Source organism: Pinus tabuliformis, chromosome 5_2, assembly GCF_031772625.1.
Source record: "Pinus tabuliformis cultivar Carrire ecotype Pingquan chromosome 5_2, CPIR1, whole genome shotgun sequence".
Lineage (NCBI taxonomy): Eukaryota > Viridiplantae > Streptophyta > Pinopsida > Pinales > Pinaceae > Pinus > Pinus tabuliformis.
The window spans coordinates 351,643,370-351,669,208 of record NC_142306.1 but is presented as its reverse complement, the minus strand read 5'-3'; the positions used below and the strand labels follow the sequence as shown (position 1 = coordinate 351,669,208).

At 34.5% G+C, this 25,839-nt stretch overlaps 1 protein-coding gene across 1 annotated transcript in view; it reads right to left on the bottom strand.

Annotated features, from left to right (window-relative positions):
* Positions 1-24,652: 24,652 nt before the first annotated feature.
* LOC149158927 (Chaperone DnaJ-domain superfamily protein) overlaps positions 24,653-25,839 on the bottom strand; it is a 228,331-nt gene continuing 227,144 nt past the window's right edge. The window contains exons 8-9 of the mRNA XM_089436371.1: positions 25,553-25,591; positions 24,653-25,408 (exon numbers count right to left, since the gene is read on the bottom strand). Of these exons, the coding sequence (XP_089292497.1) occupies positions 25,322-25,408; positions 25,553-25,591 (126 nt within the window). The 3' untranslated portion in view covers positions 24,653-25,321. The remainder of the gene's footprint in view (positions 25,409-25,552; positions 25,592-25,839) is intronic.

Genomic DNA, 25,839 nt, shown 5'->3' with positions numbered 1-25,839 from the left:
TTGTATGATACACTTAATATTCCTCCTCCTCTTCCAACCATAGGGGTATGTCATGCTCAATGGATCGCTGAGAAGGAGGGTACAATACCAACTGTTTGGAAAAATGTGTTGGATGTGGAGCCTGATTATCTTCTTTATTCAAAGTTACCGCCCCATAGGACCCTAGTTCGTAATGTGGTAGCAACGCTACCAATAAATGTGCGCCGCCAGGGGGGTCCAACGGGAGGGTGATGATGATTATTTGGATCCCCCCCCTAGTGAGGGACCAGGGGCAGCGCCCTCAAAGCTAAAAATAGATGTAAATTTTCCTTGTAAAATGTTGTACTTTCCTAGTCAATCTGGGCCGTTCATTAGGCAGAAATCTGACGGTAGAAGTTATGTTTAATTTAGGTTTTTTTCCCTAGAAGGAAACCCCTCGCTATATATGAGGGAATTGTATTGCGGCTCTGTATATCTGTATTCTTAGCGAGAAAGAGAGAGGAGATTGTGTGAGAGCGAAGAGGAAATTACAATGGATATTTTGTAGGTTGTATCTTTTCATTTTGCTAGATAATATAAAATGAAGCATTGGTTGTTTCTTCGTGAATGTAGCCCAAATTGGGTGAACCATGTATATCTACATCTCTCTTGTTTTATGTGTTTTCTGTTTTTATATTTCTGCAATATATTTTATGTGTTCCATTGCTCTGTAATAAATAATTTTCTAAAAAAATGCCCATTCTTAATGGCCATGTTCCCATCTCTGCAACTTATGTAAGCATCAGCAGTGGCTAGCCATGGTCTTCCAAGGATGAGAGAATAACCATTTAATTTGTTCTTGAGCTGGAGAACTAGGAAGTTGGGAGGATATTCTCAGGAGTCAATAGAGACCATTACATCCTCAACAACTCCCTCGGGGGCCACTGTGGACCTATCTGCAAGTTGTAGCACTTTGGTGGTCTTTCTCAAGGATCCTTGTAGGTCTAGCTTTAGCATGGTTTCCTTAGTCATCACAGTGATGGCAAACCCAATATCAATCAAGGTATGATGGACAATAATGCCATCAATGTGCACATCTACCACAGGACTTCCAGGATCTAGATATTTTGGGAAAATCACTCTCCCTAGCGTTAGATCGGATAATTGACCAATAACATTGATGGTAGGGGTGTCTTTCTTTCTCCTCCTGGGATGTTTGAAGAATTTACCTTTTATAAGATTATTATAGATGGGAACATCCTTGATAACTTGGAGGAGTGGAATTTTAACACACAAGTTCTTCAATTCTCCCAGAAGTTCAATCTCTTCTAGGGTGTGTTGGTTAGGATGGATTAATCCCTCAAGAAAAGGAAGTGGATTTACTTTAGGGTTACTCTCTTCATTTTCCTCTTCAATCTCCTCAGGTCGAGATGGAGGTTGGTTATCTGGGAGCACTCTTCCAGACCTAAGGTTGATTTCTTGAATCTCCACAACATATACAGGGTAAGATGTCTCTCCACTATAACATTGTTGTGCTTTCTTGTTGTTCAGGTTCGGATTGGGCTGATCAAGCATCTGAGTTTGATTGGGTGGAGTAGGATGAATGAATTGTGGTCGAGATGAAGGTGGAGGCAGTAAAGCAGGAGTTTTTTTTAGTTGAGGCCTCCACCCTTGTGATGGGTTATTCCACTGAGGATGTGTAGAAGCATATGGCTGAAATGTTTGATTGACAGGCTTGGGAGGATACTGAGGTGCATAAGACCAAGGAGAGGGTGTGGACCATGATGGATGAGTGGAAGAGTACAAAGGTGAGAGGGGTGCATTCTGGTTGGGATGGTAATAAGAGTAAGATGCACCTTACATGCCTTATTGGTATGGTCGAGGGCCTTGAGGCCTCCTTTGATTGATGAAATAGAGTTGTTCAGCCCCAGCTTCTGCCCCTTGGTATACATCTTTCAATCTAGGAAAATAAGGACACTTATCTATGGTATGGTTTTCCTCACTGACTGAGCAGACCTTTATAACATTTAATGGACATTCATTTCTAGGGTGACTTCTAGGGCATTTAGGGAAAAAGATAGCTAAGGCCCTCTCTACTTCCTCTTGTCTCCTCTTTATCTACATGGTGTCCATTTGCAGAGCAAAGGTATGCAGCATTTCACTTTTAAATTCCTCCAACATGTTCCAAATCTCATCCTTGATGGATGTTGTGGAGGGAGAGGAACTGACCAAATCTTGACTAGCCCTACCCTTCTTCCTAGCAGCACTAGAATGGTTTTTGAATATTGTCTTGATGTCTTCATAGGGTAGCTAATAGATGTCTCCCCCAAACAACATGTTGCGGGTTTCCAATATGTCCTCCCTGATTCCTCTAAGAAGGACTAACTTGAGTGATTCAAGATCAAGGGTACATATGGCCCTCCTATAAATGAGTTGGAATCTTTCCTCATAGTCTTCCAAGGATTCATCAGGTCCAAGAGTCATCCTAAAGGTTTCCTCTTTGGTGTATTTGGACCTACAATAGTCCCTGTACTTGTTGTTAAAGTAATTTTGCATTTGATCCCAGGTAGTGATGTTATCCCAAGCTAGACCCATGAACCAATGCAAGCTTGCATCCTTAAGGGTGGATGGGAACAACTTCAACTTCTGGTCATTAGAGGTATAGTCATAAGTTCTACAAACAACAAAAAACTCAAACATGAAAGTATCAAGGTCCTCTAACGTTAATCCATGGAATTGAGGAAGGGCAGAAGGCCTTATATTCTTCATCCTAGCATCTCCATTAGTTTCTCTAATGGGAAAAACCTCCTCATTCATGTTTTCATCCATGGTGTGGGTATGTGGAATAGGTTCTTATTCTTCCCAATAGGTTCTTCAAATATATCTGGTTGTTCACCTAAGGGGTCTTCTAACTCTCCTGTAGTCAAAGAGGGAAGTTGACAGTCACCGAAGTAGAGTGAAGGTTGATTGTTTGATGGTGTGGGGGTGTTTGGAAATAATTTTCCTAGAGTATCTCTACTCCTACGAGGAATAAAAGATTGTTTTTTCCTTTTTGTATGATTTTTTCAAAACTGAATACAAAACAAAAATTACATCTACCTAGACATCTCCCTGGAAACGGCACCAAAAAGTGGTGAGCCCTGGTATTGCACCAAGAGTGCTACAACTTCCAGAGGCTCTTCAACATTACTTATCAACCAGGGGTTCGTACAATCTTCGAGGTGACAATGCTATATATACAGTAGATGAATTATACTCATGCCACCCTCAACTAGGTCACATAATCATTAGGGCTCCAAGACCATTCCTCTACTGAACTTAAAGGAGGTTAACTACTGAAAGTAGAATGTAAAAGTTAGTCCTAGTACAAAGAAAGAAAATTATTTTCAACTCTAATTTGTAAAAGTTGTTAACTTGTAAATGTTATGAAAGAACACAAGAATTATGGTAAGTTGCAGAAAGGAAACTACTCTAATTTAAAATCAATCATCTAGCTATCAGGTTTGCTTGAAAACAGAAGATCGTCCTACCAATTCACAACTCAATAATAAATGCATTAGTTAACTAATTCACACTTGCAGATTAAGTAAGGCCTTAATTTCCAAATTCAAAATGAAAGAACTAATGTTATTCCTCTTGCAGGAAAGGAAAAGGGGTGAAGAGAATGTCCTAAGCGGTACCTCTGGTCATGGATTCCAAGTTGAGGGGTTAAACAACTCCTAAACTAAGTTATGTTATCACTGCAAGTCAAACCAGGCTGCTATAGGTGTGTTATAGGATGTTGCTATAGGAAGTTGGTCGAGAGGGTTTGGAGGGTAAGGATGACGGGATGAAGTGATGGAAAGTGAATGAAGGTTGTGGGGAATGTAGGGAAGGTGACCAACACCCCTAGCCAAGCCCAACACTTCAGGAAGGAAAAATTTGGGCTAAGAGGTCTAATTACGATGACGAAAAAACAGAGATCAAGAACATGGGTTGGAATTCATAAGAAGAGAGTGGAGAAGTCCTAGATGGAGTTGGTGAAAATATTCCTTTCCTGCAGATCCAACATCCCTGCAACATCACATGCACCTATTCCTCTTTTCATTTGCAAAATATTACAATTAATGGCGGAAAAGATGAATTGAATTTGGAAACTATCTAAGTAATGCTAATAAAGTGATCTATGCAATGATCTACCTTCTAAGCTACAGTAATCATATGTGAAGAAAGATACCAAATGTAAACCTTTCTAAGAAATCATAAACAAACTATCTAACTAATGCTAAGCACTGGATCTATGCAATGAATTACCTTCTAAGCTATAGTAATCACATGTGAAGCAAGATACCAAATGTAAACTTTTCCAAGAAATCATAGACAAGAAATCACACATTGTTTTTGGGCTGTGATGGTGGAGTCCTCTAATCATGCTCCCATGAGAGAGGTGAGATAGGGATCACAGTCACAGAATTTTTGATGAATTATACTCTACTGAACTACGGCAACCAATCAACATTCTAGGCTAAAATAAATATAAATAAAGTCTACTAAATTGCAACAACTAATCAACATTCTAGGCTAAGAGAAATAGAAATACACAAGAGGGACTTAGGTTGCTAGGGTTGGGCCCAAACCCAAGAGCTTCATCCCTCTGAACTAACTCAGTGATGGATCAAGATAAAACTTCTCATTATCATTCCATAAATTTCAAATACATCATCAAAATAACAGTCACAAGTGCTTCAGCTCAATGGCCTCTTAGCTACAATAAAACTTTGAATCCTAATGAGTTCCTTAGCATGTTTATTTATACAAAAGGGTAGCTACCAACAACTCCCTAGAAAATAGGGATGTTTGTCTCCCTAACTTGAGAATAGGTGGATCTAGATCTCCCTTGAACTGCATTGGCTTGGTTGCCAATGATCTCGGCTTGTTTGGCTGCCAATGACCTCGGCCTGCTTGGCTGCCAATGACCTCGAGTTGATGAGAGATATAGTGGTGATCTTTTTTTGATTTGAGGAGTTAAGGAGGTGGACAACCTCCTAGAATCTCTCTTTGTTGTTTACTCCGAGCTCTTGCACTTAAATTATCTCAAACTTGCTCCAATTCCTACATTTAACACACATTGGGCCACATGACATAGCAACACATCTTTTACTCCTCACGTTAAGCATAATATAACAAAATTTGTAGATAAATGTAAGAAAAAAAATAGAATTTAATAAGCTCGAGGATGGCATTGTGACCCTTATGATATACCTATCCATGAGCTTCATCACTCTTCAAATGCATAACCAATTATTAGGGCACCCAATGAAAGGTTTCAACCTAATAAAACATAATAGATGACATAGAAATAAGCATACTTCCCTTTATCCTGAATCAAATGGTTGTTGTTGCTAATGTTGTCAAATTCCCTAAGAGATGCACTCTTTAAAACCCTTCAACATTATTGTGCAAATACATTCTTCTCACTAGTATCACCTCCACCATTCAATTGCAAAACACCGGTGAGACTACTCGCAAATTAATTCCAAACATCAAAACTCCAAAGGAGCTAAAATTGGTGAGTTGTTCAACAATAGGGAATATAGCCTTGGATACCTTTTGGTTGTGTAATAATTAACTAAGCATGGATTTAGGTTTAAGTACTTTTCTCTACCAATAATTTCAGTGACAAGTTAGATACTCAAAATCCTAATCTAAGGCTCATAGAATATTCATCATTTCTTATAGTATAATGTTGTTATTTCAGATAAGGAACCATGAAATGCATTATGTGAGGAATGATGAAATGTGAAGTCCTCATTGCAAAGTTTGTAGTGCTTAAAGTAACCTCATTGTGAGCTTTAATATATTATTTAAATATACAGCATATTCAATGGGCCTTTGTATCGTTTTTAACGCAATGTAATATCCTTTTAACCCACTACTTTAGTTATCCCTGCACTGTAATATCCTTAGCCACACATTTGTTTGTCTTGTTTGCAATGCATTTGTTTTATCACATGGTATTATTGCACTCTATTTATCGCCCCCAACTTTTAATACATTCAACACTTCAATGTGATATTATTCCAACCCAATGCATTTGTTTTATCACATGGTATTATTGCACTCTATTCATCGCCCCCAACATTTAATACATTCAACGCTTCAATGTGATATTATTCCAACCCAACAACTGTATCATTATTCCAGCGCAAGGTGTTTGACTCCTTCCAAAGCATTGTACTACATTTCCTTTCCATGCATTGTTTGCCATATTTTTCCATCTCAATGTAATATATCTCTTCCATTATCCCTTCAAAGTGCACTGTAATATTTTTTCAACGCGCTGCAATATTTGCAATATCTCTTCTTCAACACTTGCAATATTTATTCAATGCATTGGCATGATTTTTCAATGTACTTCCAATATGTGTTATCAACACATCCTTTAAATTATCTTCAACGCCATTGATATATTTATCCAGCCCACTACCTAGGCGCATTTTGTTATCTATATTTGTAATTCAATGTATTATTACTCCTTTGCAACGCAATTTCTCAGTGCATTTGATATGTCACCTCTCACCGCGGCTTGAATTGTTATTTCACACCCCTTTCAATACAATTATTCATCTTATCACACTGCATTAATAACCTCCAACGTTGCTTTGAATATGATGTTTATTACAACATTCAAACATAAACTCTGTATATGTTGAATATAATTTTACAGCACTTAATATACTGATATATTGCTCTTTGCAGCAATAAAATGTATCCTTGGCATCAATTGAACATATCCTTTCTTGTGCAGCGTTCAACATATCATTATCATAAACCATAATTTTAATATGATATTTCAGTGCACTAATGTAACCTTTGGCGGTGTTTTGATACAAAATTCGTGCAACGTTGAAATTGTTGGTTTTAATAGCCTCCTTGAATGCGTTGATTTATGTGACTTTTATGCAGCATTTTAATATATTATTTTCAACGTGTTTTTTTTATTATTTCCATTGCTCTTTTGTATTTTCTTTCAAAGCTTTTTTTTTTTTTTTTGTGCTTAAATTATCCTTTTAATGCGGCATGTTATAATCTTACTCGATGCTTTTTTGCATGGTTTTTCAAAGTAGCGTTTGCATTACTTCTTCATAGTTGCATTGATAGATAATCTTCTATCCAGCTTTTCATAGAACTACATGGTTCATCATTATCTCCTGAATATGGTTATAATATTTCATTTAATGTAATAGAATTTCCATAAATCCATGAATTGATTTCAATTCATTAGATTTAAATCATGTATCACAAGTGAGAGCTCGTGAGATTTTTTATAAGAGAAGCAGGTTAAATTAAATCATTAAATAGTTTCAGTTTATGGTGTTGTGTTTAGGGCGAAAATTATATGATGTTGTCAAGTCAAGAGTTCTACCCAGTCATTAGTACAAATAAAATCATCCTACTAGTGAATGTAAAACCATAATCTGGAATACGAAGTACCTTTATTCACCACCAATGCTAATGTTCAATGTTATGCATCATGATATGTAAAAACAGCATAGTGATTATTTTGTTAAACCGCCTAGGTCTATCAAGAAGGGTAGTAATAACCAACATACTTTAAAAATATTAAATCTCTCATGACATGGTTCCAAGATCATATGAAGCATAGATTGATTTTAATTTGTTGGCCTATCTCTAAAATTATGATCACTTTGATAGCCCTTTTAGAGGGGGAAGAAGCATTAAGTTTCCTCGTCTACATCTTTTATTTGAGTGTTATCCTTAATTATAAGCCTTTTAAGACACAACATCGGATTTACAAGAATTAAATGCTAAATCTTTAAATGCTTATAAGAGATGAAAGAGTATGCAAGTATAAGCTAACCAAAATGTTTCACATATCTTGGACAAGTTCAGTGCATAATGTGAAAAATTTGAAGGCCTTAACCAGATATCATGACAATGCACATTCAAGCTTTATTCAATAACCTAAATGTTGCATCATCCTTACATCCCTTTAAAACAAAACTATATGCAATAGCCAAGAAAAAAGTATTGAAAATTGCATTAGTTGGGCTAAAGAAACCAAAGCTTGAAAACGAATTCAATACTCAAATCATAGTTTAATGACTAAGTGGTATTTATGTGGAATGCAATCTCCTAACATGAACATGCAATAAATATGACTTAAAATGCGATGAAATGCTCAAGAGATTGAGGCTTGAAGATGCAAACAGAGAATTACAGCCAAGGTGAAATATGACCAGCAATGCAAGAAGCCCACCTATCATTTGCAATGCATACCATGTAGACATAAAGCTTGAAGGTGCATGAATAAAACAACCACTACGCAAACCCCAATGCATTCAATAGAATAAGAAACGAGAAGAAGAAAGGTCGGCATGTGCATCATGAAAGCATGAGCAAGCATATGGTTTAATGGCATCTAGGTCATTAAAAAATCTAACCAATTTACGGCATTGACATAACCATTGAAACCTTGAAAAGTAGAGGGGGACCTAAAATTTGGTTGGTAGGCTAAAATTTTGGGTGTTGTTGTAGCAACTACAACAAGGTGGTTATAAATCACCATTTGTGTTTTTTTAATTTAATGAAGTTTTAACATGAGAGAAGAGAAGGTGTACTTAACTTCAAAAGCTATAACATGGAAACATTTTAGAGATGCATAACATCATAGTGAATCAATTATCCCACTAGTCTCTAGTTTTTAATCTTGTTAATATTTTCCCACCTATTCTAATTGCTTAGCTATTTTTTATCACTAATATAATGCAAGTAACTTGAAACATGTGATTTTGATCCTTAACACTTATATTTTTAAAACAACCATTTTGAGAGATCAAAGATTCCTCTAGACCTTTTGGGAAGTTAAATTTTCACTTCGTTGGAATGCATTTCATTTCTTTCTACCTAAAATCTATTATTTGCAATGAAGTCATCGTTGAATTTACCAAATTCGAGTCTAATGCCACAACATAACGTGGAGACATCTTATCTTAAAGATGCAACTCATTTTAGAAATAACTCACAACCCATTATGCTATAATAACACATATGATTTAGAATAAAATAAACCTTAATGAGATACATAATTCCCATATTGCTCATTTAAAATAAGGGTTGAATCCTTAATTTCACATACTCTAATTTCAAAAGGTAGTTATCGTGCTCGAAGAATATTTGTTATTGATATCAAAGGAAACACCAGCTCAAGAAGATAATTACTTAGGATTGTAGGGGACTTCAAGCCTTTTCCAACAAGTATTTACTTGCCTCTTGATTCCTCCTCGTTCAAGAGAATCATATTTTACAAGTTAAAAAATCCATATTTTGTCTCTCAAGTCAAGTCGGCCTACATGAACACAAGTTCGCCCCTCTCCAAAAGACGTGTTGATTCATACTTGGACAAATTAGCATAAATATGTCATATGATTTCTCCATTTTATCATCCATTTTAGCTAAGAAAGAAATGACAAAGAATTCATATGTAGAGAAGAAAGCAAGGAGGTTCATATCTCATGAACCAAAAAGGAAGATTGAAGGAAAAATATTTTAGGAGTACTATTTTTGTTTTGGGTTAAAGGTTATTGGTAAATTGTTCAATTGATTCTTGGATGACTTTGGAATAATTCATCCCTCATTTCTAAGGCACATAGATCAACTTTGTTGAAGCTTATCACTCGGCCTCTTAGTTTCATACCTTGGCTCTATGGAGAACATACTTTAGCCCTATGACACATACCTCAACTTTGTGGAAAACAGACTTCGGTCTTGTAATACATACCTTAGCTATGTGTAAAATGGACTTGGCTCTATGGAGAACATACTCGCCCTTGTGGAAACTCAACTATATATTTCAAACCTTTGTTTTGGACCTCTGGCATTGTTTCAGCCATTTTATAGCACATAATTTGGCCATTTGTTGAACAAAATTTCATCCTGATTAGTGACTATTTTATGAGCTTAATATAAACAAATTTGTAGGGTCTTGAGATCATTATTGAAGAATATTATAAGAGTAGTATTTGGAGCTACATTGAAGACATCCTGAAGGCATCTCTGAAGAGTCCTTGAAAGCAATTTTTTGAAGTATTTTTGAAGCCTTCCTTGAACCAGAATTAAGGAAGATTTGGAGTAGTCCTTGAAGCCTTCGTTGAAGCATCTTTTGGAAGCCTTCTTGGAGAAAACTTCGAACTGTTTTGTATCATATTTTAAAAAATTGGTTTGGAGCCTCTCTCTTATGGACAAATTTGATATTCCTTGAGCAATGTTCGAAGAGTTTTGTAGCAGACTATTTGGTGTACTTGTGAAGACCTTTGAAGCACTTTTGAATAGACTTGAAAACATACTTGAGCAGCCTTGTTGGAGTCTCCCTAATCATTTTTTGGAGCATATATTTTGTGCAAACTTAAAGACACCTTTGGGTAGACCTTTGAAGACCTTGTGAAGCATTTTGGAGCAGTTTGTAGAAATATTATTATAACAGGTTTTGAAATCTTTTTTATGATGTCTTGAATTAGTATTCTTTGGTCTTTAAAGCTTTTGAAGCAGTGTTGAGTTGGAGCTTGATTTAGGATTGGAGTCCTCATACAAGGTTGGACCCTTGTGAGAGACTAAGATGGATCCTATATTTTTTGTGAGGATTGGAGTCCTCATTCAAGGTTAGAGCCTTGAATAAATCGAAGATCTTGTTGTACAAGTTGGAGTTTGAATTTTGTTGTAAAAGAGGGTTGGAGTTCTCACTATCTTAATAATAAAATAATCTTTTGCTTTGTTTCATCTATTCTAGTTTAATTTGTGATAAAAATCCTAACTTGCATAATTTAAGGATTGAAATAAATATTGATCTACCCCCCCTTAGTATTTCCAAAAATTGGTATCAGAGTCGGCTTCTTCAATATCAACCTAAAAGTTGGAAGATGGAAATTTTTTAATCACAATGGCCAGTAATGATGGTAAGGTCTCCCAATTCGATGGAACAAATTTTTCCTTCTAGAAAGTCGGGATGGAGTTACTTAATGTCTAGTGGAGTCAAAGTTTAGAAATCTATCATAGATGGATACAAGATCCCATCTCCTCTTCCAAAAGATCTGGACATGAAGAAAGCATATGTGGAAAATGTAAAGGCTTTGAACTCTATTGCAAATACTCTGTCAGATTCAAGATTCACCAAAGTTATGGGTATTAAAGTAGCCAAAGACATGTGGGACAAGATCATCCATATTTATGAAGGAGATGACAAGTTCAAAAAAGCAAATCTTCAAACCTATAGAAGGCAGTTTGAAAGTCTCAAGATGAATGATGAAGAAGATATTGCTACATATTTTCTCTGAGTAGATGAGAAAGTTGACTATCTCAAAGGCCTAGGTGAAGCTATCAAAGAAAATATGATCGTCCAAAAGGTATCGAGATCTCTTCCAGATCATTTAATGCCAAGGTTTATGCCATAGAAGAACTAAAATATTTGTACTCACTTCCAATGGATGAACTTCATGCAATTCTCACACCATACGAGATGAGGTCAAGAAATTCAACTTGTAAGGAAGTTGCATTCAAGGCATCCAAGACATCGAGGAAGGGAAAGAATTGTGATTGCAACAGTGATGATTCTAATATTGAAATGGCACAATTTGTCAAAGATTTGAAGAAAGGATCCAAACTCAAAGGTAAGTTACCTCTCATTGGTTTTAGATGTGGTAAAATAGGACATTATCCAACAAAGTTCCCTTTTAAAGATGACATTGATAATGAAGATAAAACTAAGAGCAGAACATTCAATAAGAAAGGATCAAACAAAATGAATTTATTGTCCAAAGAAGATAGTGATGACTCTGATGAAGAAGAAGAATATGGTGGAAGTATTGAAGTATTGGTGATGACCTTCACAAACAAAACAGATAGTCCTAAAGAAGAAAAAAGTCCAAAAGAAGCATAAGGAAATGTGGAGGAACTATTGATTAGTGCCATAGAAGAAAATGAGAGACTTAGAAAGAAGAATCAAATATTGTCTCAATAAATCAACTCTCTCAAAACCAAGAAAAAAGAAGCTAAAAGAATAGAAGTGTTGAGAAACACAATGAAGGAAAAGGAAGAAATTTGCGAAAAAATGGAAGTTGAAGTTGTATCTCTAAAAGGAGAGCTGGACAAATCTAACAATAATTTGAAGAGTTCCCAAACCTTGGATGCCATTTTCAGTTCTCAAAGGCCACTACATGACAAATCTGGACTTGGATATATAGGTGAATCTTCCAATTTAAAGGAAGAAACCAATGATCATCATTAAGAAAATCCTAGAAGTTTTGTTGATGTACCTAAGGGATCTTATAGTTCTAATCTTGCAGGAAAGAAATTCCATCCAAGGAATGAGAAGTAGTGCCTTCCTGAAAGGAATATCTCATCAAGGCAAGCTTATCCTAACAGGTATCAAACTATTTTTCTTGATCACTATTTCTTTTGTAAAAAATTTGGTCATCGGGAAAAACCTTGCAGCAAGGCTTATGGGGCTAATCATCAAAATCAGGTTGTTGAACCAAAGAGGCAAGTCCAAATAAAGACTTATAAATTTTGTTTTTCCTCTTTCAAAGTATAGTATATAATGTTAAAAATGCAAAAAATACAGGCCATATATTACAAAATTTTCCTCTAGAGCAAAGAGAGAAAGTTTGGAGAAATAAAGTTGCAGAATCTATCTTTGAGAATTGCGGTCTAGATTTATGTGCCCAGAAAAAGGAAAATCAATTGTTTGTAGATAGTCGATGTTCTAGGAACATGATAGGTGACCAGAAAAGTTTCATCTCAATAATCAAAGAAAAGGATGTAAATGTGACCTTTGGATACAATAGATATGTTAAAATTGTTGGTAAAAGCACATTCAATCTCATCAATGACAAGGGAAAAGCACAAAATGCACTATATGTTGAAGGACTCAAGCATAATCTTCTAAGTGTCAGCCAATATGCAATCAAGGACATGATCTCATCTTTTGTTCCAAGGACTGTGAGATAAGGAGATCATCTTTAGGAAAACTAGTAGGAAGAGGAGTAAGAACAACAAATAATGTATACATTCTCAGTGAAATTCAAGAAGAGAGATGTTACATATGTCAAGAAAATGAAACTTGGTTATGGCACAAGAGTTTGGGACACTTAAGCCTTGACAACTTGGTGTGCACCATGTCAAAATGAAAAAAAAACTAAGACCAGCTTCAAATCAAAGGAATGTTCAACATCAAATCCACTAGAAATCATTCATGCATATTTGTGTGGTCCAACCAAAAATCCATATCTACAAGGAGAAACATACTTTATTTTATTTATAGATTATTATACTAGAATAATGTGGGTATTTTTTAGTACGATATAAGTTACAAGCGCTAGATTGTTTTAAAACTTTCAAAGCAATGGTTGAAAATGAAAGTGAGTTGAATAACAAATGCTTAAGAACAAATAGAGGTGGGGAATTTACCTCAGGAGAATTCAATGAAATCTGAGAAAAATGTGGAATCAAAAGGAACTTTATGTTGCTAGGACTCCACAACAAAATGGAGTAGTGGAAAGAAAGAATAGATCTATACAAGAAACTACAAGAACAATGTTGTTGGAAGTTGACTTACAGGAAAAAATTTGGAGGGAGGTAGTTGGGGTAGCAATCTATATCATGAGCAAAGCTTAACTCTAGGTAAATAGTGATAAAACTCCACATGAACTATGGAAAGGAAGACCTGCCTCTTTCAAACACTTCAGAATATTTAGAAGCAAATGTTATATGAAGATTAATGATGACTTACTACAGAAATTTGATTCACATGTTGACGAAGGATTTTTTTCTTGGATACTCATTAAGAAGCAAGGCCTACAAATGCTACAACAATCGGTTACGGAAGATGGCCAAAAGCATTAATGTAAAGATAGATGAAACTCTTCCTAAGAAAATTAGTTCAAACCAATGAAGAAGACATGTCCTTGTTGATTCAAAGGAATTGGGTGCAGAGGAAGAGAAGGAGATGGAAAATCAAAAGAAGGAACCATCTCAAACATCATCAAAGGTAAAGTTTGTACAAAAACATCATCCAGAAGACCAAATCATTGGAGATGTGTATGGAGGAATACAAACTCAAATAAAGATGACAAAAACACCAAAAAGGAATGATATTGCCTTTCTCTCCACAATAGAACTAGAAAATTTCACTCAAGCAAGGTTCCTCACTCGATAAAAGTAATAGAAGATGAGATGAACCAAATTGAAAAGAATGGAACATAGAAGCTAGTACCTCATCCAAAGGATAATAATTTCATTGGAACCAAGCAAGTGTATAAGAACAAAATGAATGAATTGAAGGAATTGACTTTGAAGAGGCTTTTGCTCCTATTGTGAGACTAGAGGCTATAAAGATGTTTTTAGCGTTTTCTTGTTCAAAAGGCTTCAAAGTCTATCAAATGTATGTGAAGTCATATTTTCTAAATGGAGATCTAAAAAAAGAAGTATACATGTAACAACAAGAAGGGTTTGACTTCGATAAAAATGAATACTTTGTATGCAAATTAAAAAAGGTCGTGTATGGATTAAAGTGAGTTGCAAGAGATTGGTATGCCAGACTTGATCACAATATTCAACAACAAGGATTCAAGAAAGGAGTTGCAGGAAGCAATCTTTACATGAAGATGGAAAAATAAAATTTGCTAATCACATTAGTATACGTGGGTGATCTAATTCTCGGGAGAAACAATGATCAAATGAGTCACAGTTTTTCCCAAGGCTTGTCAAAATAATTTGAAATGTCAATGATTGGTGAGTTGTCTTACTTTCTTAGACTTCAAATAATTCAAACTGAAGTAGGAATGCTCATATCATAAGAAAAATATCTCAAGGATATGCTTAAGTGATTTGGGATGGAAGAATGTGCTAGTGTGAGCACACCTATGACTACAAGCTGCAAGTTAAGGATGACGAATCCCCTATGGTGGATGCTACTCTTTACAGATCAATGATTGGAGGTATTTTAAATTTGATGACTTCACAACCAGACATCATGCAGGAAGTACGAATGGTGACAAGATTCCAATCAACTCTTAAGGAATCTCATGTGCTAGTTGTAAAGAGAATATGCAGATACCTAAAAGGAACTCTTCATTTTGGACTGTGGTGCCCTAAGAGCAAAAATCTTACCTTGAAAACATATATTGATGCAGATTGGGCAGGAAGAAATGATGATCAAAAGAGTACCAATGGGAATGCATTCTTCTTAGGAGATTGTCTTGTATCTTGGTTAAGCCAAAAAAAATAATCTATATCTCTCTCCACAGCTAAATCCGAGTACATAGCAGTAGCATATTGTTCTACACAAATTCTATGATGAAGTCATGAAGGAAGTTAATATAGAAACAAATCAGCCTATCACCATCTATTGTGACAATACTAGTGCAATCAGCCTCTCAAAGGATCTATTCATTCACTCAAAGACAAAACATATCCCAATCAAGTACCACTTTCTTCAAGAATGGGTTGCATAGCACAACATCAAAATGGAGTATGTCAACACTAAGGAACAAATTGCAGATATCTTTATAAAACCCCTACCTCAAGAAGCATTTGAATATCTTCATCAAAATATGGGATTCATCTCTCTTGCATCCCATTAGAGTATCCCTTTGCTATTGATGTCAAATGGGGAGAATGTGATAGGGGTAGTACCATGATGACAAGGGGAGAAGCATTATTATAGAGGGAGAAGCACGACGACTGGGGGAGTAACATATGAGGAGATTGTTGCCATCAATAAAAAGGGGAAGATTGTTCGAAGAAGATTTATATTGATGTCAAAGGAAACACCAACTCAAGAAGATAATTACTTAGGCTTACAATCCGTTTACAACAAGTATTTACTTCCCTCCTAATTGTTGAAAAGAATTAGATTTTACAAGTTAAAAAATACATATTTTGTCTGTCAAGACAACTCAACCTATAAGAACACAAGTCTACCCCTCCATAAGGCATGTCAATTCATACTTGGATGAATTAGTATAAATATACCATATTATTTCTCCATTTGATCATCCATTTTGGCCAAGGAAGACATGAGAGAGAATTCAGGCATGGAGAAGAAAGCAAGGAGGTTCCTATCACATGAACCAAAAGGAAGATTGAAAGAAAAATCTTTTTGGAGTACTATTTATGTTTTGGGTTAAAGGTCCTTGGTAAATTGTTGAACTGGTTCTAGGATGATTTTGGAACAATTTGGCCCTTATTTTTGAGGCACATAACTCAACTTTGTTGAAGGTTGTCACTCGGCCTCTTAGTGTCATACATTGGCTTTGTGGAGAACATACTTCAACCCTGTGACACATACCTTGACTCTGTGGAAAACAGACTTCGGCCCTGTAATACATACATCAGCTCTGTGGAAACCAGACTTCGGCTCTATGGAGAACATACTTTGGCCCTGTGGAAAGTCAGATCTTTGTTTCAAACCTTTGTTTCAGACCTTTGCCACTATTTTAGCCATTTTATAACATAGAATTCAGTTGTTTGTGTCACAAAATTTCAGCATGATTGATGACTATTCTTTTAGCTTAATCTAAACAAATTTATAGGGGCTTGAGATCATTGTTGAAGCGAATTATAAGAGCAATCTTTGGAGCTACATTGAAGACATCTTGAAGGCATCTTTGAAGAGTCCTTGAAATCAATTTTTTTGAAGTATTTTTGAAGCCTTCTTTGAACCACATACTTAAGAAAAATTTGGAGCAATCCTTGAACCCTTTGTTCAACCACCTTTTGGAAGCCTTGTTGGAGAAAACTTGGAACCGTTTTGTATCAGATTTTAAAAAAGAGATTTGGAGCCTCTCTTGTGGACAAATTTGATATTCTTTGAACAACTTTTGAAGAGTTTTGTAGCAAACTATTTGGTGTACTTGTGAAGACCTTTGAAGCACTCTTTTGAAGCATTTTTGAACAGATTTTAAGTCATACTTGATCAGCCTTTTTGGAGTCTTCATAATCATTTGTTGGGGCAAATATTTTATACAGACTTAAAGACACCTTTCAGTAGACCTTTGAGGAGCTTGTGAAGCATTTTGGAGCAGTTTGTGGAAAGATTATTATAGCAAGTTTTGAAGTCTTTTTTATATGCCTTGAAGTAGTATTCTTTGGTCTTTTAAGTTTTTGAAGTGGTGTTGGGTTGGAGCCTGATTGAGGATTGGAGTCCTCGTACAAAGTTGTAGCCTTGTGAGAGACCAAGTTGGAGCTTGGATTTGTTGTGAGGATTGGAGTCCTCATTCAAGGTTGGAAACTTAAAGAAGTCAAATATCTTGTTGTATAGGTTGGATCCTGAATTTTATTATAAAAAAGGATTGTAGTCCTCACTATCTTATTAATAAAATTATCTTGTCTTGTTTCCTTTGTTTTGGTTTACTTTGTGATAAAAATCTTAACTGACATAATTTAACAAATGAAAGAAATATTGATTCACCCTCCTCTTAGTATTTCCAACATACTGCCAGCATACAAAACTTTAAAATTCTCCCAAGAAAAAAATTGTAATTTTATCTATATAAATAGGTAAAATTACAGTTTGTATATACACAAACGAAATGTATATTTGAGCAAGGGTTGTCCAGAAACGAGCAAAGGAAAAAAATAAACCAATTCTCCTAATAGAGAAAATACATCATTACAAAAATGACCTTAGGGGTCCACACAAACAAAACTTTAAAGCCCACAGCAACAACACACAGGTAAACAAGGCGAGGCAGAACCTCAACATCCAAAAAATGGGCTTGAAATCCACATGAAAAATAGACACACAAAACAAACTATAACGCCACCGTAGAACCCTCAAGTATTGTGCACAACCACATGAAAACTAGGTCGACCAGAGAAAAACTCAACAGAGACGAGTTTGTAAGACTACATTGGATCCAAAATGCCACCCAACCACCCAAGTGACCTACGCAAGCATACCCACCAACAAAATATGGAAGAAGCGTTGCCAAACCACCCAAGCAATCTATGCAGGAAGACCCACCAGCAAAACATTGAAAAGGCGAAGGCGCACCAACCACATCCATACAGGAAACCGCAACTAGGAACAAAACCCGAAACAGCGACCATCTAAAGTAAAAGGCCCACCAGAAACCCCCACAACAAGCCATGCAAATCAAACCAATGAGGTCACGCTAGCGGGTAGAAAAAGAGAAGGTTGTGACAACTGAGCCTAACAAAAGGAGGTAGCATCTGGAACTAGAGGGCAAAGATGACTAGGGTTCAATAGCCGTCGAGCCCTCTTCTCCCTCAATGTTTCCCAAAACCTAAAATGTTAATATGTTCATTGCTTAAATAAATTGCCTTATTCACTATGAAAATATCCAATTAAATATAACATTGATAAGGGAAGTAATCTCTAATTAAATACATCCTTAACAAAACATATAATTAAATAGAGTTATATTGTAAATAGATTTTAATAATCTTTAATAAAATTGACTATTTCAAACAGATCGAGCCCTTATTTCCATGGGCTGTGTGTTCATAAGGTGGTGATTACTACAGATATGTAAAATATAACATAAATGCTAATTATAAAATACTAAGTTCAACGAATTGTCTTACAAATGTGAAATATTTATCTTGCTTATACATGCATAAACGAAAATGTTTTTCTCTTATATAAAGCAAAATACTTCTGAAATTAAAATATAACATATTGAAAAATAAATATGGCCTTAAAATCCTAGAAATAGTAGCAATTTATAATTATAACTATTCTTTTTAACCAAAGAATCACCCATACAATTTGAACCCTTAGATAAATGTCTAAAATTCATCATTCTAGTGTTCATTTTAATCATCGTCATTTCAAATTAGGGATGACATTTTCATTTTTACTACTACATTATAATACAACCAACCTAGATACATCTTAACTCTAGATCTACCAAGCACCAAGAAGGATCAAATCTCTCTCTGTTGATGTGCAAACTTATTTTAGAGTGAAAAGAGATTTAATCCCTCTCGACACTTGGTAGATCTGAATTTAAGATAGATCTTGGCAGGTTCAATTATTATCCTTTAAATAACCACATTAAAGGATAATCAAATCGGAAAAAATCATGGACGAAAGAATTTTATTTTTTATTTATTTTTAATTTTATTTTATGTTATTTTATTTTTACTAAGTCAAAATGTTAAATATTGCAACATCTCTACATACTGATTTGGAGAATGCCTCTCAACCCAATAAAATTCTAAGCAAATTTTTCATTTTTAAGTTTCCCAAAAAATATCAAATTAACATTAAACATATTTATTATACTTCACTTTACAGTAATAAACATGGCATAGTTTAGCATATACTTTATTTAACCAACCATACATAACTTTCTTTATATGTCTAAATAAAGCATTTAATAATAGTTAAAAATAGTAAAATCATCCTCAATAATAACATTTAGGATTTATTATGTATCAATTTGATCTTCATATTTCTATTTTATTTTTTTCACATTAGAGATTAAACCGGGTCATACCACTTTGATATCTATATGAACAAATTTATTAATTATTAGTTTTGTGAATTGACGCTTACAATTTACAATTATATATTTATTACCATTTACAATTATATCTTTATTACACAAAGTAAATGCAAAAACATTTATTAATTTTTCAAACCTTAAGTTATGAAATCACTTTATCTTCCTTAATTTGTCAAAAATATATTTAATTTATATAGGAAATAATATTAATCTTACAATTATAATAATTGATAATGCTAAATCATCCTCAAAAATAAAATATAATATTAATGATTTAACAATTCAATAAAATCAGTAACATGATATTTTCATGTCTTGTAATTATATTTTTTAGATTAAAAAATTAAACAATGTCATACCATTTTTAAAATCTATATAAAAATAAGGGGTGGCAGAAGTGAGAGGGGTTATCCTTTGCCCCGACGATCAAATAAAGACTCAATATGCTTGGGGCTTGGGTATAGCATAATCAAGCTAAATTTCTAGCACTTTGGTAGGGCTTGGAAATAACAATTGAAAAAAAAAAATCCCAAAATCTTAGTGTTTGGAGACTATGATTGTGATTCGTCAAGTGCAGAAAGCTAGAAGATTGAAAAATGAAGCACGCCCCCCTATTATTCTGACTTGGATTGAATCATTATATTGTTTGTCATCCATCTTGATGCATTCGGAGTTGAAAATTGGAGGAATCAGGGCACGGGACCATTTTTACCGACGGGACCTAGTGTGGTGAAATGGGCTCTGAAACCTTCCGGGAGCATTTTGAGACATCAAATGACGTTTTTTTTGGGTAAAACTTTGGTGTTTTAATGCTACACTTTTTCATGTTATTCTACACAGAGATATTTCCAATGGCACAAGAAGCGCGGCGATCAGAGTCTGTATGCAAAAGTTATTCCACTAAGAAGTTGACATTTATGTTTTCACACATAATTCGGGAGGATGTTGCGTCATCCCCCATTATTCACATAAAAATGGGCTAGCCACATGATTATGATGTAAAAGACTCTAGAAGAGTCTATATTGTAACTTTAGTTAAGAGTTGATGTAGTCAAACTTAACCACTAGTAGGCTATCAGATTGTGCTATAATCGGGGCACTAAGAGGAAGAAACATTCCATTCTTTCGAGAGCATTTTGTTCCATAGTTGAGCAAAGATAGCAAAGAGGGATAGGATGTAGAACACATGGGGAGGGTTTGTGCACTGTAGCAACCCACAAACCACAGGTCTTACTTATTTGTACTTGTAGCCATATTTCCAAACAGAGAAAGAGAGTGAAGTAGCCTCACCTTCCAACTGGGTTTTCTCCTGAAAGGGTTTCTCAAAGCATATTTTGTGTTTTATGTGTGTGAGCTTATTTTGTCATTCTCTATTTTTCTGCATAATTTCCATTCGCATGTATGCACTACTTACAGTTAAATCTACAGATCTTGAAGTTAAATAAAATTGTAGTAGTGTAAAATTTCAGATTTTTAATATAATATTATCATATCTATTGTGATGAACTATCCAGTGGAATATCCACGACAATTTATGGATCATATTCAAAGCATTGCACTGCAAAGATTGAGATTTGAACAAATCAATTTTTATCATGTGTATAAAAATTTGAATGAAAAAGAAGGCTCCTTGGCGAACAAAGGTACCACCATGGTGCAAGGGATCCAAGAAGTGGATCATCAAATATTGAATGTCCCTCTTCCCTAAATCATTAGCAAAAATGCAAGTCATAAACTATGGATATAAATGACATATTCAAAATGAAGGCCACGTTAGCAATAAGAAGAAACGAGTTACATTCCTCATGGGAAAACGAATTGAGATTAGCAGTATGGTGATTTGCAGGGTTGGAAAGGTAGTGGGAATTTAATTGCTAGCCACACAAATTACTTAAAACGAACCCATGTCTTTTCCATCTTAACAATTGACGTAGAGTGGAAATTGCATGCAGGTGAGGTGGCTTTATGTTTTAATCTATCAAGGAAAGGAAGCGTTCACACAAACGATTAGTGCCTCGTCTTTGAAACAACATACAATTCGGCATAGTATGGATTTAATGTATCATCCCTTTGTATCCTCTGATCATTAATCCAAGCAATCAGTCGAGATTTTGAAATGGATTTGGCAACATTCTAAATCAATTCTCCAAGACAAAGGGGTAGGGGCATTCGAGGTTATATATGGACATAAAATTCTTCTACGATCACCATTCATGTTGCATAGTTACTCCAATTGCACACAGAGGTGGTTGTCATTCCCTAGGGTTAGAAGCACGGAACAGTATAGTTGCATCATGGCGAAGACCAAGGCATCAACTCGCGATGAGGAACAAGGTCATTTGAACCGGTTCTGACTAAATTACTAAGGACACTCGAGGGTTTGTTGACAACATTGAATTACAGAGGAACTGCGGAAGAAAGGGAGAGGGAAACCTTCCATTTGTTAATGAATACCAAGTTTGTATTGATGCGAAGCAAATTGGAGAGATTCCAGGGAGAGGTTCATTCTCAATTGGAAACACTGGATAGTGAGGTGACTGAAATTAAAGGAAACTCTAGCAATGTATTCCAATCTGTCAAGGAGGAAGCAGGGACTAGTGCGGAGCCTCAATAGAGAAAAGACAATGTATCTCGCAAGGCAAATTTAGTAGGCAGAGACTAATGCACTTAGCACTGAGATGCATCAGCTAGATAATGTTGTCATTTACTAGATAACTCTCATAATCTAAATTTTACTAATTTTACTAATGTTATGTAGATACAAGCTCTTATTAGGCAATTTTTATAAGGTTTATAGCAGGCATCTTTTTGGAACTATTGGCAAAAATAGCCATAAAAATAGGCTAGCCATAGCATGGGCTTCTAAAGACAGTTTAATCCTCAAACATCAAGGCTTGTGTATGGGTTCTGGCCCAAAAACCGATGCTTTTATTAATGCAAAATCTAGTCAGTCTTTTGATTTATATATATATACTTACTTTTGCAAATTGTGCTTAGACATATATTAAATTTTTTAAATTTTAAGTTATGAAGTTTGATCTTATTTTATCTTTCTCAATTTGTCAATAATATATTCAACTTAATTAAAAATTAATATTATTAAATACAACGAAATTTTTACAGATAAATAATTCATCATTTTCATTTTCATTTTTAATTAAAAAAACTTATAATGCAACTTACCTAAATTTATAAAATAAATTTACAAAATAAATTATTGCAATTTTTTTATTGAGCTTTTATATCCATGGTAAGATTTCAGTCTCAAACATTCTAATGCCATGATCTACTCTAGAATATGCATTGTAAAACAAATACAATATATTCCGTCATTGACCAATCAGTGTAAACATTTGTGAGCTTGCTGATCTTTTCAAAATGCATTGTAAAACAAATACAATATATACCATCATTGACCAATCAGTGTAAACATTTGTGAGCTTACTGATCTTTCCAAAATGCATTGTAAAACAAATACAATATATACCATCATTGACCAATCAGTGTAAACATTTGTGAGCTTGTTGATCTTTTTAAAACAAATACAATATATACCATCATTGACCAATCAGTGTAAACATTTGGGAGCTTGCTGATCTTTTTAAAACAAATACAATATATACCATTATTGACCAATCAGTGTAAACATTTGTGAGCTTGCTGATCTTTTTAAAATGGCATAAAGGTAAATACAAAATTTCAATATACCAATATGAATTCCACATGATAACCCAAAACTCACAATATACCAATATGTGGATGAATTCCACATATGATAACACAAAACTCAATATAAATTCCGCATATGATATAACCCAAAACTCACCATACCAATATGAATTCCACATATGATAACCCAAAACTCAGTATAATAAGAACATGTGTCTGCAACATGTGTGTTTGAAATATCGATGTATCATTTTCAAGACCCAACATCTCATTATAGTATTCAACATTGAAAACGTTCCAAAATGTTGTAAATTAACCTTGTGCTAACCCTTTCAACATGGCAATAAAGATACAAATTTCAAATATACCAAAATGAATTTGACAGATAATAACCATACCAACATGAATTTGACAGATAATAACCAGAAACATGTTATAATAAAAGCTTTGCATCCAAAATTTAATGCCACATGTTATAACCAGAAACACAATAATAATAATAATAATAATTTGTATCCAGAATTTTAGCGCCACAGATAATAAACAGAAATGCGTTATGATAAAAACTTGTGTATCACAATATACCAATATGTGGATGAATTCCACATATGATAACCCAAAACTCAATATAAATTCCGCATATGATATAACCCAAAACTCACCATACCAATATGAATTCCACATATGATAACCCAAAACTCAGTATAATAAGAACATGTGTCTGCAACATGTGTGTTTGAAATATCGATGTATCATTTTCAAGACCCAACATCTCATTATAGTATTCAACATTGAAAACGTTCCAAAATGTATTAACCTTGTGCTAACCCTTTCAACATGGCAATAAAGATACAAATTTCAAATATACCAAAATGAATTTGACAGATAATAACCATACCAACATGAATTTGACAGATAATAACCAGAAACATGTTATAATAAAAGCTTTGCATCCAAAATTTAATGCCACATGTTATAACCAGAAACACAATAATAATAATAATAATAATAATAATTTGTATCCAGAATTTTAGCGCCACAGATAATAAACAGAAATGCGTTATGATAAAAACTTGTGTATCAAAAATGTTAAGCGTCTGAGGGCAGCATGTCATTTTGAAGACCGACATGTCATAGTGGTATCCAACATGGAAAAAGTCCCAAATTAACATTGCACTTCGAAGAGGATACAAACACTAGTTATACATTAACATATACTTTGGACGTGCAAATTTGATTTGGTTTTCGTATATTAAATGGCATAAAATTATTGTTTTCCACTAAACACTGGTCTGGTTTTGTATAATAACAATTATTAGTATAATATTTAGGGGAAAATGATAATATTAACCAAACATTATGCACCCTCAAATTTGTGCCAACATGTAATGGAGTCTATGTTTCCATTACATTAATATACCTTTATCTGAAATAAATAAAAATTGGTAAATGGGCATTAAAGGTATATACAGCACAGGCAAGTATAAAAAAGCACAAACGTGAAAGGGTATATATATTGATAGTGTCAATAACCCCCCTTATTTTCGAAACAACGTTCTGCACAGCCATTTCCCCTGCAAAATCTGCACATTAATTGTAATATTGATATAGAATGGCCCCAATTGTTGCCTTCGTCCAGCATTTCTATACTGCCACAGGACAAGATACAAGCGAAACTATACACTGAAAATCATAGACGATCTCTAGTGTTGCCAATAATTATGTTGGTTGCACTAAAAACTGACTTTATCATACAAAGTTTATGTTTGAGTGATGTTCAGAAGTTACAGACAATTGATCTATTGTAGCTCTCATTTCCAAACTTCAGAGAGCTCAGCTACTATGATTTCCTACAAGAAAGGGCTTGTTTGTCTTAAAACTCCGATTGAACATACTGCATTCCCCATAAATTTTGGCATGTCGAATTAAAATGAATCATCTCCAGCCTAATAAATGTCATTAACAAATAATAAAACTACCATTCTCACATGGAGATGCACTTCAAAGGATTTTACTTACATAATGACTCAAAAGTAGATCTTTCATGATTTTAGTAGGTTTTTGAGGCTGAGAATGTATCCAGAAAATTATACCAAGTGAAAAGATCCACAACTATTAGTAGCGGAAGTTATATTTCCATATTTCACTGTACAGCACTTTAACTTTTAGAATCTTTTAACTGGTCTCTGGACGTATGATTTATTTGGATCTTCTGTTTTAAGCTTTGGTGGTCTTATCTCTCCTTTCTTTGCCTGCAAAGAACACAATCTAACAATAAGTACTGGACCATAAACTGATAAAAATATCATGCAAATCAAACAAACTGTGAACAAGAATCAATAAATGGAATTGTCCATGTAAATGAATGGCACTGTAAACTTTGGATCCTACTTTACCTTTTTCCCAGTCTTCATGAAGTCTCTCCAGCTTGAGACCTGCACATTTGTTACAGAGGGGACAGTCAGGTGTATGACAAGAAAAATACAGTGATTGAAAAATAAATGACAAGGATTCAGTCATAACTTGCTACAAAAACCCTGTCACTAATTTTCAAGCATGTCCTTCAAGAGACGAAGAGAACAAGTAAGAGAAACAAGAATAACTGTCACCACTATTGACATGTTGAATTTTCAAATGCAATTTAGACAACCACAAATTTTCCGAAACTGATAATTAATTCTAA